This window comes from Mus pahari, chromosome 3 (genome assembly GCF_900095145.1).
Source record: "Mus pahari chromosome 3, PAHARI_EIJ_v1.1, whole genome shotgun sequence".
Lineage (NCBI taxonomy): Eukaryota > Metazoa > Chordata > Mammalia > Rodentia > Muridae > Mus > Mus pahari.
This window is the reverse complement of record NC_034592.1, coordinates 136,212,088-136,225,938: the sequence shown is the minus strand read 5'-3', so window position 1 is coordinate 136,225,938 and position 13,851 is coordinate 136,212,088. Positions and strand designations below refer to the sequence as shown.

At 49.5% G+C, this 13,851-nt stretch overlaps 1 protein-coding gene across 1 annotated transcript in view; it reads right to left on the bottom strand.

The window, feature by feature from the left end:
* Nucleotides 1-2,416: 2,416 nt before the first annotated feature.
* Efcab8 (EF-hand calcium binding domain 8) overlaps nucleotides 2,417-13,851 on the bottom strand; it is a 67,205-nt gene continuing 55,770 nt past the window's right edge. Inside the window, exons 25-29 of the mRNA XM_029537026.1 lie at nucleotides 10,731-10,899; nucleotides 5,837-5,969; nucleotides 4,093-4,288; nucleotides 3,924-4,022; nucleotides 2,417-3,074 (exon numbers count right to left, since the gene is read on the bottom strand). Of these exons, the coding sequence (XP_029392886.1) occupies nucleotides 2,640-3,074; nucleotides 3,924-4,022; nucleotides 4,093-4,288; nucleotides 5,837-5,969; nucleotides 10,731-10,899 (1,032 nt within the window). The 3' untranslated portion in view covers nucleotides 2,417-2,639. The remainder of the gene's footprint in view (nucleotides 3,075-3,923; nucleotides 4,023-4,092; nucleotides 4,289-5,836; nucleotides 5,970-10,730; nucleotides 10,900-13,851) is intronic.

Genomic DNA, 13,851 nt, shown 5'->3' with positions numbered 1-13,851 from the left:
AAAAAAAAACAAAACAAACAAACAAACAAACATTATAAGATAAACATGAGACTTTGGGGTCGAGGCATGGAAGGCTATGGCTTTTAAGGTGATTTGTTTCTGTGACAAGTTGACAAGGGATGGGCTATGATGGTTTGTTTTAAATGTCAACTTGTCACATGTAGAAGGGGCCCATTGTCTCCATTAGATTACCCTATGGGTACCTCTGTGAGGAGCTGTCCGGATTGCCTTAACTGATGTGGGGAGGTCCACCCCAGAGGTGAGTGACACCTTTCCACAGCTGCCCAGATGGAGGAGAGGAGAGAGAAACCGTTCCCTCTTCCCTCTCACACTGAGCTACGTTCCCGTTTGTTGCTGCTTGCTCCTTTGCTAATGTTAGAACCGGCTTTTTCCAGGCTTCCAGCTTGGGTTGAGAGCCAGTGGCTCTCCAGGAACCCTTCGAGATAAATTATGACTGGGAAACACTGGGGTTCTTGGGCTCTCTGCTATAAGTCAGCCATTGCTGGACAACTCTGCCTGCTGAGGCGCCCATCCTCAAGGACCAAGCAGCTAACAAGAGCTACCAGGTTCTCAGCTCCCTTGAGTGTGAGTGGGCTGCTGTTGGATTACTTCAACAATATTGAGTAAAACCATATATAAATCCTGTATATATGTTCTGTTGGTTCTGGGCCACTAACGCAGTGTTTCTCAACCGACCACTGGGGGGGATCAACCAACCTTTCCAAAGAGTCACATGTCAGATATCCTACATATCCAATATTTAAATTGGTTCATAACAGCATTGAAATTACAGTTATGAAGTAGTAACAAAAATAATTTTATGGTTGGGGGGTCACCATGTCATGAGGAACTGAATTAAAGGGTTGCAGCACTAGAGAGGTTAAGAACAGGTCCTAGAGAACTCTGAAGATTTTTCTAAATTAATGGTTACTTCTGAATATGGTTGCACACATGAAAGGAAGGGCTGCAAAGATCAGTTTGCTCAATAGCAGATGACTTCCGGCTGCTGTAGAGGCACAAGCCACCAGGGCCCTGGTCCTTGTTTTAAGGATCTATTAGCGTAGACTTGTAAATGGCCCCTACTCTGGACTTGAAGTGTAAGCTGGTCTCCCTCAGAGCACTGCCACCCCCAGGTATTGAGGCTGCTCAGAAGCCCCCAGGACTACCTGGTACGCTAGCCAGGAGTGGAGTTTCAGACTTCTGTCTCAGCAACCCACTCCCGCAACACCTGGCCCAGGATCCAGGACATCCCACACATGAGAGATGCACATGAGCGCCTGGGAAATGGCTTGGTGGTAAAAACATTTGCCATGCAAGCATAGGAGCCAGGGTTCAGATTCCCAGCACCCACAGATCAGTGAACTCTGGGACCAGTGAGCAACCTCGTCTCTATATAAAGGAAGGAAGACACCTCACATCAACCTTGGGGCTGCATGTGCTCATGCACACATGAACAAGCACTGGCACACATATGTGTGCCTACATACATGAGAACACACACACACACACACACACACATATATATATATATATATATATATATATATATATATATATATAACACAAACACATATAAAAAGTTAAATGTACATAAAGGGACCCTCTGTGAGTAGCTTGGGGACCTAGGTCCTCCAGCCCTGTGGCTTGTGGAGATCCGGACCAAACCCTGAGGCCTAAGAGGTTCTAGTTTCTTTGGCCCTTCCTACCTGTGCTACAGCTGAACCTCGAGCCCACTGCCTCTGGCTGGCTCCAAAGAAGGCCTCAGCTCTGCTAGTCTTGATGCCTGGGGTTGCTGGGAGGTGGTCTGGTGTCACATCCCTGGCAAGGATGGCCTCTGATGACTCTGCTCTGCCCAGAGCCACAAGCCATGTTCCCCAAAGGGCCCCTGTTCAAGTTGGTGGGACCTCAGGCTTCACAGCCTTTGAATGGAATCTCCTGTGTCTAGGGTTCCACATATGGCCCAGAGTTAGCCTTCTGAAAGGGATGGAGCAGGCAGAGCTTGGGGCAGGTGTTTCTGGCCAAGAAGGGGGCTTCAAATCCAGAGTAGGAGCCATCTGCTTACATACTCAGATATCCTTGATGCGCAGCACAGAGCAGCTTCCAAACTAGAGCTGGGGCTGATGGCCAAGGAAGACAGACATCAGGGACAAAGGACAAGCAGACACTCAGCACAGAATGACTTCTGTGAGGCTGAATCAGACTGCTGAACTATCGGGCATCCCTACCATATGATCTACCTGTCATGCCACACAAAGCCCTAGCAGGGTGGGCCTGCTGCATGGTGGTCAAAGCACCCAGGAATCTGGAGGTACAGGCCCCTCTCTGTCTGCTTAAGGCCCTTCCAGGCATTGTGACCTGTCCCACAGCATAGCAGGGACCTATGAGGGTGAGAGACAGAGCCCAGCCAGGTCACCTGTAGGACTCTAACACAGGAGAATATTTATTTTCTTTCCTTCTCCAGAACTGTGCAGAGCCACAAGGCAGCTGGAGTTATCCAGAGAGAAGCAGTATGGGGAGGAAGGGGCTGCATCCTCCCAGGCTGGCAGGGAGTGAGCCAGGGACGTGCAAGACCCTATAGGTCCCCTGCTACAGAACAGAGAGGATAATGAACCCTCAACACACGAGGTGGGAGCACCACCTCACAGAGGACATGAGGGTGGTTCTCCCAGGCTTCGGGTACTGCAAGAAGGAGATAACATCTGGCCTTGGGGTCTCTGACCTCTTCGGGGCAGGCCCAAGGTATGCGGTGGTGTAGAAGAATCAGAATGGGCTGGAGAGGCTGATGAAGTCCTGAGGAAGGAGGTGGAGGAAAGGGGCTTCAGGGAGGTAGACCAGTTGGAGGGTGATTGACCCACAGAAACCATGGAGAGGGAGGAGTGTGTGGCAGCAGGGGAGCCGGCTGCCATGTCTGTGGGGATCTGACCCCGGAAAGCCTCCATGTCACTCCGCATATCACTGGCCACCCAGCGGATGTGCCGGCCTTCGTGGTCCAGGACCTTGTGCATCATGAAGTCGGGCTGTTGGATCGGCTTAAGGTCAGTGAAGGACAGGCATTGGTAGACCTGAGGAGAGATCTGGGAGCAGAACCAGAAGTGAGCGCTTGCAGGAGCCGGCAGGAGACCAAGAGCTGGCTTGCAGCAAGGAAGTGCCCTCGGGTCTTCCCAGGCGGAGTAACTCTCCAGTGCCAGGGCTGCACTAAAGATGCCAGCTGTGGCACCCCCTCCCGCACAGCCCTCAGCAGGCCCACCTCCCTGCTCTCCCCTCCTTACACTTTTCTGTGAGATGGGTCTGGCACCAGGGCTTGTCTGAACTTTCAAGCAAAGCTATGAGTTAGACCTCAAGTGAGGCCTGACACAGAGCTCCCTGGACCTGCCTTAGGTCTCTCATTAGCACTCCCCAAGCTGAGCTTTGAGGAACCTCAAGAACCCTCTCATACAAACCTATACAATAGGCACGTAGTCTTTGGCATCATAAGAGCTCCCATGATGCCCTAAGTCACATAGGTGGAAGAGGCCAGGCAGGGTCTATGCAGGCAAGTGGTGGAGTTTGACTGGCCCTTTAAGGTCTCTGATTTCCCCTTCTCCACCTAAGAGAGCCACTCCTGCGTGTCCCCACTTGTGCACCTGGTGTATCCATACACCTCACATCTACTTTATCCTCTACACTCGTGGGTACAGGGGCAGTTAATCTGTTAGTGAGTAGCCAAAGACTATAATGGTGCCTAGGGGCTACAGACAGAAAAGGCCAGAGGAGGACCACCCCTCCGTAAGTCCAGTGGCCTGTGTTCTCAAAGACAAGATCTCTGCTGACAGAAGACATCCCGGCCTGACCGGTTTATGCCGGAAACAGAAGGCACAGACTGAATGGGGTCTGCTGGCCTCCGATGGCCCAGGCATCTCTGAGGCAAAACCTCGCTTCCTCACCTGCTGTCTCATCCAGTTAAACTGTGCTCTGGAGGTCAGGAGTTTGGGGTTCCGAACACGCACCTTGGGCTTGTATGCTGCTCCCACAATTTTGCTTGCCTGCAGGAGTCACAAAGTAAGAAGAGTGGCCCGAAGCTGGGGTCCTCCTCCCTCCCCAGATTGTCCCCACCTGCTTGTCCTTGATCCATCGAGTCCAGCTCTCCTCGATGTCTTCAACAGAAGACACTTTGGTCCATGGGGATGTGAGGGACATCTGCTGCAGCTTGGACCATGCCTCAGATTCCTTCTCTGCTCTCCCTCGCAGAAAGGCCATCAGCACTGCCTGCTCTCGCCGCTGGTACACCAGGGCTTCAGCCAATCCCTTGCTGTGAAAAGCTTCCTTTACAACATGCGCCTCCCATTTCACTACCGTCTGCCCGCCCCACCCCTACCCCCCCCCCACTCCTGCAGAGGGGCTTCCCTTTCTGGGTCTGACCTTCTCCAACCTTTCCTGCCCCGCCCCCCAGGCCCCAGGTCTGAGCAAGCACTGTGTAACATGAGCAAGGCCCAGATGGACTGGCCCAAGATTTTCTGTGTTTTCTTCCATTTGAGTTCAACTAGAGACCTGGCAGGATATTTAAACACTCCCACCCAGAGAAGCTCTGCCTCACCTTGTTCTCTAATCTCCCACAACAAGCCTGCCCCTCCCAAGAGAAGCTCACCCTGATGAAACCACGGGAACCATAAAGATGCCATGGTTCCTGGAAAACTCCTACTCACATATCAAAATCAACTCCGCAATATCGCCTAGGAAGGCTTCCCCATTTAATCCGGTCAGGTGGACAACCTCTAAACAACTGCTATTCCCAACAATTATCAGATGAACCTCAGCTATGAATTTACATATCCATCTCCCCTTGTGGCTTCTCTAAGGTTAGACCTATGTGTGATGGTATCAGATGTAACCGAAGGCCTTGTCATGAGAGACACTGAGTCACAACTCTGCCATCAATAGAGAGGGAAAAAAAAATAACTGAGCCAGGGTCCCTCTGTTGTAGCTCTGGCTGTCTTGGAACTCTGTAGACCAAGCTGGCCTTGAACTCACAGAGATNNGCCTGCCTCTGCCTCCTGACTGCTGGAATTAAAGGCATGCAAAACCATGCCCAGCAATTAAAAAAAAAAAAATGTGAAGGCACTGAAATCATTTGAAATTTGAATAATAAGAATGTAGTGGGTGGTGGGAAGGAAGCCAAAGGAGAAGAGGAGAAGCAATATCCTGAGGAACAGACCTCTCTCCCCCATATATCACACAGATGTCTGCTCAGGACCTTGGTAGGCCTGGGTGCCCCCCCCCCCCGTCATGTGGTAATGACCTCTACAGGTGCCATCCTGCAGGGCTCCATCTGGGCTGTTCTTCCTTGTTGGCTCCGCCCCACAGTTACCTGGCAACAGCCAAGTGTGCCTGACTCACTATAAAAGGGGCTGCTTGCCCCTTCTCACTCTCTTGCTCTCTTCTCCTCTTGCTCTTGTTTCCTCATCCTCTTCCCCCTCTCCCCATTCCCCTCCCCACTCTCTCTCCACGTGATCATTGCTTGCCCCCCCCCACCTCCTTTCTCTGTCTCTACTCCCTCAACTCTCCTCCCCATGCCCTAAATAAATTCTATTCTATACTATACCGTGTGGCTGGTACCTCAGGGGGAAGGGATGCCTCAGCTTGGGTCTGCAGAGGCGCACCCCCTTCTCCCACACCATACCGCACCACCACCAAACATATTCCTGGTCTTTCCTTTCTTGTTATAAAACACAACATTCCCGACTGCTTGGTTTGGGCACTGAGATGGCTGAATGGGGCCACATGTTGCCTTCGGACCCTAAGCTTCTCACGCCATGCCAGGTCGGGGTCAGGGAGTCCCAGGTTGGCTCCAGGAACTCACTCCATCTCTAGGAAGGAGTGCTTCAGGGTGGCACCGGTTGTAGCAGGCTTCTTCTCCAAACGTGCCCCCTGCTCCAGTTTACCCGTCACCCCAGCCTCTTGTAGTCTGTTCCAAAGATTCGGGCCAAATGTTCCTGTCATGAGACCAGACCCTGTTCAGGACCAGTACTCTGAACCCCACTGCCCTGCCCCTCCACCCCACCCACTCAGCTGAACGCTGAGTGCCTGCCTCCTGCCAGGTATCACACTGGCAACACCAAATCTCTCAACTCGCCAGACTCCAGTCATAGGAAATACCTGGAGCTCAGTCCTAAAAGCTATATGTAGGCTGACGTGGGAAGAACACTGTGGAGAGGGCCCAGTGACCCTTACTCAGGTTCCCAGCAGCTTATGTGCAAAATGACAAGGGCATAAAATGGCTGGGACCTGTCAAGGTGAGATCTGGGGTGGAGCAGGAGAGAGAGAAGTCAGACATGGTCCTGACATGGATGGCCTGAACTCAGTCCCCAAACTGACGTGATAGAGAAAGAACCAACTTCTGTGAGTTCTGATCACCACGTGTGTGCAGTGGCATGGGCGTGTCATGCTGTGTGTGTGTGTGTGTGTGTGTGTGTGTGTGTGTGTATGAACCCACCCCTCCCTAACACACAATAAATAAATAAAAAGGCAGGCCATTCTCCTGCTATGGAATTATGAAGTTAAGAAAAAGAAAAGATACAGGTTATAAAATCCCATTTTGGAGACATTACCAAAGAGCTATAGCAGCAAATATTGTTAGCATTTTGTCTAGGCTCCACCCCACAGTTACCTGGCAACAATCAAGTGTGCCTGCTCACCATAAAAGGGGCTGCTCGTCCCCTCTGCTCTCTCTTGCTCTCTTGCCTTGTTGTGCCCACTCCGTCCTCTCACCCCTTCCCCCCTCTCTCCATTCCCCTTCCTTTCTCTCTCTACATGCTCATGGCCGGCCTCTACTTTTCTCTTCTCTTCTCTTCTCTTCTCTTCTCTTCTCTTCTCTTCTCTTCTCTTCTCTTCTCTCCTCTCCTCTCCTCTCCTCTCCTCTCCTCTCCTCTCCTCTNCCTCTCTCTCTCTCTCTCTCTCTGCCTTTCTCTGTCTACTACCCTCTCAACTCCTCTCCCCATGCCCTGAATAAACTCTATTCTATACTATACTATACTATACTATCTTGTGGCTGGTCCCTCAGGGGAAGGGATGCCTCAGTATGGGCCAGCGGGGCACCCCCTTACCCCACACCTGACTACACTTCCACCAAATATATTCCTTCTCTTTGTATAAAACACAACAAATATAAAAGCAACTAAAAATGACAGAGACGTCTGCAGGAAACACTGATCTGGACATCGCTCTTTTCTCCAGGAGTTCCTGGTCTGTGTCGAAGCTTTCAGAGCCAAGCTCGGCCTGGACGCCAGGATGCAGCTGTGGGACCAGCTGAGCTCTCGCCAGCCCCGCAGCTGGCAGGACTGAGTCTCCATCCAAAATGTGCAAAACCCTGTGAGGAGCGCAGTGAGCACTCGGGGTTGTAGGCCTGGGCTGGGCTGAGATCAAGAGAGAGAGAGAGTCTTCCAAGAAGCAGCCCAGCCAAGTCCACTTTGACATACCCAAAGATTAGGTAAGCCAGGTCTACCAACATCCACTCTACCAACATCCACTCTCCAGCCCCTCCAGCTCAGACGAGGCCGGAGGGGAGACGGGGACAGCGCCACCTTCCGGATCAATTCACAACATCCAGGAAAACCTCATCACAACATCCAGGAAAACCTCATTGTCATGTTGCGTTTTTTAAATGTTTATTGGTAAACTGTGGTTTTGAGCTCGCCACGAAGCCTGCTCTGGAAGCAGGGTGACCCACTTCTAGTTGTGTAACAGTGCCCCCAGTTGTAAATCAGGAGTATTTAATCTCAAAAGATCCTCCAAGTTCCCCTGCCCTGAGTCACACTGGTCCCCTAACTCTTCAGGGAGAACAGGAAAATAGCAAAACAGTCCAAAAAAGCCACGTATCCAGCATTGCTCTGACACCAGAGCCACAGACGACGGTGCCACATAAAGAAAACTCCTGGCCAGGATTCCTGGTGAACAGAAATGCCAAATTCTTCCACCTGCTCAGAGATGTCTTCATCAACAAGGTCAGTGTTCACTGCTTAACCATGAGGACCGGAGTTCAATTCCCAGAACCAGGGTTGAAAGGTGTGTGACTAAATCATCCCCGCATGGGGTGGGGGTGGGGCTAAGGCAGGCAGATCCCTAGGGTTTGCCAGCCAGCCACTCTACCCAAGTTGACAAGCATCAGGCCAATGAAAGGGTCTGATTCAAAAGGCCTTTGTCCTCCACGTGCACGGGCTCACAAGAACACACTCATGAACACAAGCAACGCACGAGAACATATCTTAGCAAGCTAAGAAAACGACCAGGGAGAGTCTTCAAACATTGGTCTTAGTAATGACTCCTTGGCCGGAACTCCAAAATCACCAACAACAAAGGCAAAAACAGATTAGCAGAGCTCTGCAAAAGCAGGATTACGTGGAACTAAAAGCTTCTCTTGGCAACTATGAAATGGGAAAAGACGCCATACGTCTAACACGGATTCACCCCTAAAATACGTAATTCCTGCAGCCTAAGAGCAGAAAAAGCTGACTGTAAGCTAGGCAAAGGACTTGAATGGACGTTTATCCAAATGAGATATGCAGATGGGCAGCAGGCTTCGGAAAGATGTTCAGCACCTCTACATAGGGAGCCGGAATACACCTCACACTTGTCAACATGGCTGCTATCAGAAAGACAGGAACCAGGCGACAGAGAACAGGCAGAGAGAGCAGAGCCCTTATAAGACTAAAAACCAGGGTAACTACTCTGAAGACACTGTGACACTCCTCAACACTCTTTTCCTACCCCAAAACAAAAACAAAAACGAAAACAAAAAAACAAACCTGAAAGCACATAGTTAACCCATTTGGAAGGCAGAGGCAGGAGAATTGCAAATTTGGGGCCAATCTGGCCTACTATTGCCAGTGGCCAAAACATGTAAACAACCAAAAGATGAATTCAGGCAATACGCCTATAATGGAATATTCTTCAGTCTTAGAAGAGAAGAGATTTCTGTGACTATGACAACAGGGATGAACTCTGAAAACACAAGTCTCAACGAAATGAGCAAGACATAGGGCAAACTTCAGAATCTCATGTCTAAAATAAACTCATAAAAACTGACCAGGCGCTGAGGAGAAGAGAGACACTGTAAGATGGCAGAGTTCAGGGCTAAGCAAGTGTAGCTAACATCATAGATTGTTGGGATGAATTTCACAGCTTGAACATTTAGAGAAAGAAAACAGGGGAAAGTTTATCACATGATCCTGAATGTACAAAGTCCAAAAAACAATCTGTGAATTTAGAAGACAGGCCAGGAATAGTGGTGCCCACCTGGGACCCAGTATGGAAAGAACAAAAGGACTGACACAGTTCAAGGCCAGCCTGGGTTATCATAGTGAAATGCTATCATTAAAAACAACAACAACAACAACACAAGTCAGGGTCCAGAAAGATGGCTCCGCCAGTAAAGTACTTGCTACAGAAGCCTGAAGACTAGGGTCAGATCCCCACCACGCAAACTAAAGCCGATACCGCAGTGCACACTGTGCTCTGTGCTGGGGTGTGGAAACAGGGAAATCCCTGAAGCTCACTGTCCAGTCCCTCCTAGCCAATCCGTGAGCTCCAGGGTCAGTGAGAGACCCTGCCTCAAGAATAAGGTGGAGGGGGCTGGTGAGATGGCTCAGTGGGTAAGAGCACCCGACTGCTCTTCCTGAGGTCCAGAGTTCAAATCCTAGCAACTACATGGTGGCTCATAAAATCCTAGCAACTACATGGTGGCTCATAACCATCCGTAACAAAATTTGACGCCCTCTTCTGGAGTGTCTGAAGACAGCTAAAGAATAAGGTGGAGGGCAAGTGGAGACCCCAATGTTGATCTTGGGCCAATACAAGGGAGCGCACCCAGGCACATGTACCCACACACACATGTGCACACACCTGTACACACCTGCACATATGCTGCCACACATACACATATACAGAAAAAGAAAAAGAATGCCAGGACCTGGCAAGGTGGCCCAGTGTGTGAAGGCACTTGCCACCAAACCTGCCAATTTGAGCTCCGCTTCAGGAACACACACACGGTGGAGGGAGAGAACCACCTCTCACAGTTGTCCTCTGACCTCTACGTGCATTACACGGCATGTGCTTCCCCTAATAAATAAATAACTGTAAAAAACAAACCCATACCATATTTTAATTGGGTTGGTAGTATTTCCTACAGAAAAGCTGGTGGCTGTACAGATGGGTATAGGTATGCTCTGGACATTTAAACTGGGACACTTTCAGCTTGTGAGCTTTTATATATGTATACATATATCCACAACTGTGCTTATTTTCTTTGTTTTGGGGGTTGATTTTGAGAGGTTGTTTGAATGGTCGGTCGGTTGTTTGGTTGGTTGGTTGGCTGGTTGAAACAGGGTCTCTCCTAGAACTCACTCTGTAGGTCGGCCTCCACGTCAGAGACCAGCCTGCGTCTGCCTCCCAAGTGCTGGGATTAAAGGTGTGCTCCACCACCACCACCTGGTTTATGCTTATTTCTTAAGAGAAAAGAACAGACTCTACCAGATATACAATTTTCTAAAGCTCACCAACGCAAGCCAAGCCGGGTGGATGAGTGGATGTATGCGAGGATGGATGATGGCTACTTGGATACAACCGGGCAGCTTGGCATCTTGCAAGATTCTCTGAGCAGCTGTGAGACCCTTCTCCCCACAGGGCACCAGGGTGACGATGCCAGGTGTGTTCTGTCAGGGACAGAGACAGAAAAGGCCATGCTTCAGCAGCACCCATACCTATGGCATCACCAGAGAGTCTCCAAGCCTTGACGTCCCGGTCCTGGCCTGCACTGACAACCAGCTGGAAGGAGTCCACATACAGGATGTCTGACACGCTGTCAATGTGGCTGCTCCAGGTAATCAGAAGCGGTGGGGGAACCAGAGAAAAGGTCTGTCCTTCCACAACCTGTAGGGGGCAGTAGAGAGTAACTTACATCACTCACGAAAATGCCTTAGCATGGAGGTTCTCAACCTGTGGATGGAGATGCCTTTGGAGGTCACCTATTAGATATCCTGTATATCAGATACTTACATTATGGTTCAGAACAGTAGTAAGATTACATTCATGAAGTAGCAATGAGATAATTTTGTGGTTGGGGATCACCATAACATGAAGAACTATATCAAAGGGTTGCAGCATTGGGAAGCTTAGCAGGTACCTAGGAGCCAGAGCAGCAGAGTCCAAAGAAGGGCACCTGGACACCAACCAATGAACCGGCTCTGGGCACTTCACATTAGCCTGCCACCGCTGACACATGAGCTGAGAGCCTATGTATTCATTGACCGTCTCACTGGAACCTCACAACCTTATTGGCCACAGAGCATGTCCACCGCGTTACTGAGAAGGAAGAATCAGAGATATTCAGAAATCAGCCTGAAGTCACAGAGCTAAAAAGTAATGGACCAGGATGTGAGTCCGCATGTCTTCTAATTCTCTTCAGCCAAGCATTGAAAGAACAGACTGCACAGGGTGTCTGGGGACACAGCTGACATTACACTAGGAAAGGTGTTACACTGTGAGAAAAAAGGACTCTGTGTAACTGAGAAGTGATCAAGACCGTGTGTGTGTGTGTGTGTGTGTGTGTGTGTGTGTGTGTGCACGCGCGCACACGTGCACACATGTATGCATGTATGCATGTGTGTGATGTACATATGTATTAGCATGTTTGCCTGTGTTTGGCCCATATGTATGCAAGTGCACATGCATGTAAATGGCACAGGTGGAGGCCTGAAGTGGACCCTCTGGTGTCCTTGATCTCTCATGATCTCTTGCTGAACCCGGAATTTGCCAATCTCAGCTGGTCTAGCTAACAAGCTTAACCCAGGAACCCCCAGTCTCTGGCCCATGCAGTGCCTGTCCAGCTGTCAGATGGGTTCAAGGGATTCAAAATCCAGTCCTTGAATTTAAGCAGCAAGTATTGTATCCATTGAGCCATCACCACAGCCCCAACTGTTTGAGGATAAAACAAGACCACGGAAGGGACATTTCTTCAGCTATAAACAGGAATGGTAAGCCAGACTAATGCAAACTATGACCCAACAACAACAGAAGACTGCAGAGAACTCAGAAACCATCCTAAGCATATACAAAATCCTGGTATATAAGTGTGGTTCAAAAATAGGGCCGGGACACAGAAGGGCTGTGGAAAGAAAACTGACCACTGTCCCATCTAAAACTAAAATCAAAAAGGTTTTTAGGTCTCACGAAGCCAGGAGACTCTCAGGAGAGTTTACAGAACTGTTGTTTGTATTTCCACTACCCAGGGAAATTCACCTGCAAAGGCACTTGTGCCTCGCAGTCCCTCAGTGAAGCGTTCCGTCCCCACCTCTACCCCTTACCTGCTTTATTCACATAGCCTGAGTCTCCAGATTTTCTATCTCCTATTAAGTTAGGTTCATGTCTTCCTTAGATTTTATCCATTTTCTTTTTTACAGTAAAAAATTAGACCCAGTTGGTGTTGGCACATACCTTTCATCCCACCACTCAGGAGGCAGAGGTGGGCAGATCTCTGAGTTTGAGGCCAGCCTGGACTACAGAGTGAGTTCCAGGACAGCCAGAGCTACACAGAGAAACCTTGTCTCAAAAAAAAAAAAAAAGACAAAAACAAAAATTATAAACTATTAATGTCAATAATAAGCAATAGCTCAAATAAACATATGTGATTCCATGCAGTGGTTCTAGAAAGTGAACTGTCGTCTGACTAGAAAGTCTGACTGTGACTTGCTGTCCCTGAGATGGGAGTATGGCATGCCACACATCGTCTATAGCTCACTAACAAGATAAAGGCCAAAGCCATCCTAGATTCTAGTACATCTAGGAAAAATCTCTTGAGAAAGCCCAGTGCCCTTCCAATGATAAGAACTCTCACCAGCTCGGGTGTGCTTAGGCGTGGGGAAGGCTCACTCAGCAGGGCAGCACCAGCGAGCCAGCAAACCCTCAGCCTCATCATCATAAAAGCTCTTCCTCTCAGATCAGCATAAGGCAGGGATGCCGCTTCCATTCCTACTCCACAAGGTGACTAACCTGAGCAAGCAGGCAAGGGGGGAGAAAAGACAAGGCACGCTAATAAAAAGAATGAGTAAATGCACTGTCAGCTGATCCGATAGTTTGATACACAGAAACCCTAAAGACACCACCCAAAAATGGAGATGGTAAAGAAATTCGGTAAAGATACAGAACACAAAAACCAAGGCCAGTCTGAGCACTCTGTGGCAGCAAGCAGAGCAGAGCCAGGCGTGGTGGTGGAGGTCCGCTATCCCAGCGCTCGCAAACGGAAGCAGGAGGACCAGGAGTTCGAAGGCCAGCCTTGACGGCATTGCAAGTTCAAGAACACCCTGCGTTACGTGAGACCCTGTCTCAAAAACAGTAAAGAAGTGAAGAAGGAAGAAAGAGGGGAGGAGGGGGAAGGAGAAAATCAATATGCAAAAGCCAGCAATATGAGATGGGTACACATAGCTCAGTATTTCCATACTTGCCTAGCATATAAAAAGCCCTGCATTTAATTCAGACAGACGGCAGACAGACACAGGAAGAGCAAGTGTTGGTGAAATGCAGAGAAAAGTGAAAGTTCACACGGTCTGAGTAGACATTAAATCTGCACACCCGCTATGAGCATAATACAAAGATTTCTCAATGGGACCGCCACGCCACCCCGTATTCCTGCAACGCAGCCAGTGGAACCGAGATCAGACTGCAGAAGGTCTCTTCTTCCCTGCTGACCTCAGAGTTACACAGCCAAGATGTGCAGCCAGACAGACACACACACACTGACAGACTGACAGGTAAGGGATGGGTGTGTGAACACATGGACTCCACTCATTCTTCCAAAGAGAAGAGAGAGAGGGGAGGGGAGGGGAG